At 55.1% G+C, this 1,768-nt stretch overlaps 1 protein-coding gene across 1 annotated transcript; it reads left to right on the forward strand.

Annotated features, from left to right (window-relative positions):
• Window positions 1-43: 43 nt before the first annotated feature.
• Window positions 44-1,625, forward strand: ETH_00040145 (uncharacterized protein; the record flags this gene model as incomplete). The annotated part of the gene is made up of 4 exons (XM_013379651.1): window positions 44-166; window positions 394-707; window positions 986-1,106; window positions 1,332-1,625. Coding segments are annotated over 4 exons (852 nt in total), but the record flags the coding sequence as incomplete, so codon positions are not given.
• Window positions 1,626-1,768: the final 143 nt, after the last annotated feature.

Raw genomic sequence — 1,768 nt, forward strand, 5'->3', positions numbered from 1 at the left:
TTTGCTGCTGCTGCTGCTGCTGCTGCTGCTGCTGGTTGCACAGCGCACAGAGCTGTCGGGGTGTTTGGAGAAGCTGCGGTTTGCAGAGCAGCAGCAGCAGCAGCAGCAGCAGAAGCTGCAGCAGAAGGAGGAGGACTGCAGCAAGCTAAAGGCCCTAGAAACAGAGGTGGGCAACTCCCAAACCCTAGACCCTAAACCCTCAGCTCCGACCCTCTCCGGAAACGCTGAACAACCTAAACCCTAAACCCCAAACCCTAAATTCTTCACACAAACCCTAAACCCTGAGCCCTAGAGACTGAGCTTTGAATGCTTCTTGCCTTAAACCCTAAACCCTGGCAAGCGAACCAAACCCTAAACCCTGTTTTGGGGTTTGTGTGTGGCGTGCTGCTGCAGCTTTCTAATGAAGTAATTCGGCTGGCAGACGAGGAGCAGCGCCTTAAAAGTGCTGCTGAGGAGAAGCAGCAGCTGCTGCAGCAAAGGCTGTCGGTGGAGCAGCAGCAGCAGCTGCTGCTGCTGCAGCAGCAAGCGGACAGCAGACACACAGAGCTGAAGCAGCAAATGGCCAAGAAGCAGCGGCAGCTGCAGCAGGCCACAAGTGCTCTTAACATTGTGCGTAAAGTAGCTCGCAGCAGCAGCAGCAGCAGCAGTAGCAGCAGGAGCAGCAGCAACAGCAGCAAAACTAGCAGCTGCAGCAGCAGCAGCAGCAAGTGCGTTTCAGCAGGCACTGCAGCATTTAAGCACGAGTTGCTGCTGTCCATCAGGGTTAAATGCCTTCGAGTTCCTAGCTGCTATGCTTGCTGCTGTTGCTGCTGCTGCTGTTGCTGCTGTTGCTGCTGCTGTTTCTGGTGCTGCTGCAGGTGGAGAGAGAATGCTTGGAGCTAGAGCGACGAATTTCCTGCCTGCGCGAGCTGGAGGTGAGCAGCAAACCCTCGCGCTAGGATTTAGGGTTTAGGGTTTAGGGTTTAGGGTTTAGGGTTTGGCGAAGGCGCTGCATGCAGGACGAAGCAAGGCAGAAACAAACAGCAGCAGCAGAAACGCTGCAGCAGCTGCTGCGGGAAGCAGCAAAAGTGAAGGAGTCTATTAGCGAGGCCACAGAACAGACACAAGTGAGTTTGCAGCAATTAAAATCGCAAACCCTAATGTTCCCTAAACCCTAAACCCTAATATTCCCTACACCCTTAACCCTAATAACCCCTCGTTCTAGCTGTCGAGGCGTTTGCGCCCTAGAGCCTAGGGTTTAGAGTTTAGGGTTTAGGGTTTGACGTTTAGGGCGTAGAGTTCAGGGTTTAGGGTTTAGGGTTTAGGGTTTAGGGTTTAGGGTTTGGGGTCAGGCGAACTCTTCGCGGCGGCGGGAGCTGGAGCAGCTGCACGAGGAGCTGCAGCAGCAACTTGCTGCTGTTCGCTGCCTGCACCATGACGCGCAGCAGCAGCAGCAGCAGCAGCAAGTTTTGTCGGACTTGAAGACAAAAGCGGGGCTGGGAAACGCTGTTTTAGGGTTTGTGGCCAGCTGCTGCTTGCCAGCCAACAAAAGATTTGCTGCTGCTGTTGCTGCTGCAATGGGCCGCTGGGCCAACGCCCTCATTGTTCAAGATGTCGCCACTGCCCACGTAAACCCTAAACCCTAAACCCTAAACCCTAAACCCTTGGTCTTATGCCAGGCCTCTTCGTTTCTTGCTGCAGCGCAAGTGCAGCCGCCTCGCCCGTCCTTGCTGCTGCTGCTGCTGCCGTGCTACTGCTGCTGCTGCGCAGCAGCAGCAGCAGCAGCAAG

Source organism: Eimeria tenella, genomic scaffold, assembly GCF_000499545.2.
Source record: "Eimeria tenella Houghton genomic scaffold, Eth_scaff3722, whole genome shotgun sequence".
NCBI classification, from domain to species: Eukaryota; Apicomplexa; class Conoidasida; order Eucoccidiorida; family Eimeriidae; genus Eimeria; species Eimeria tenella.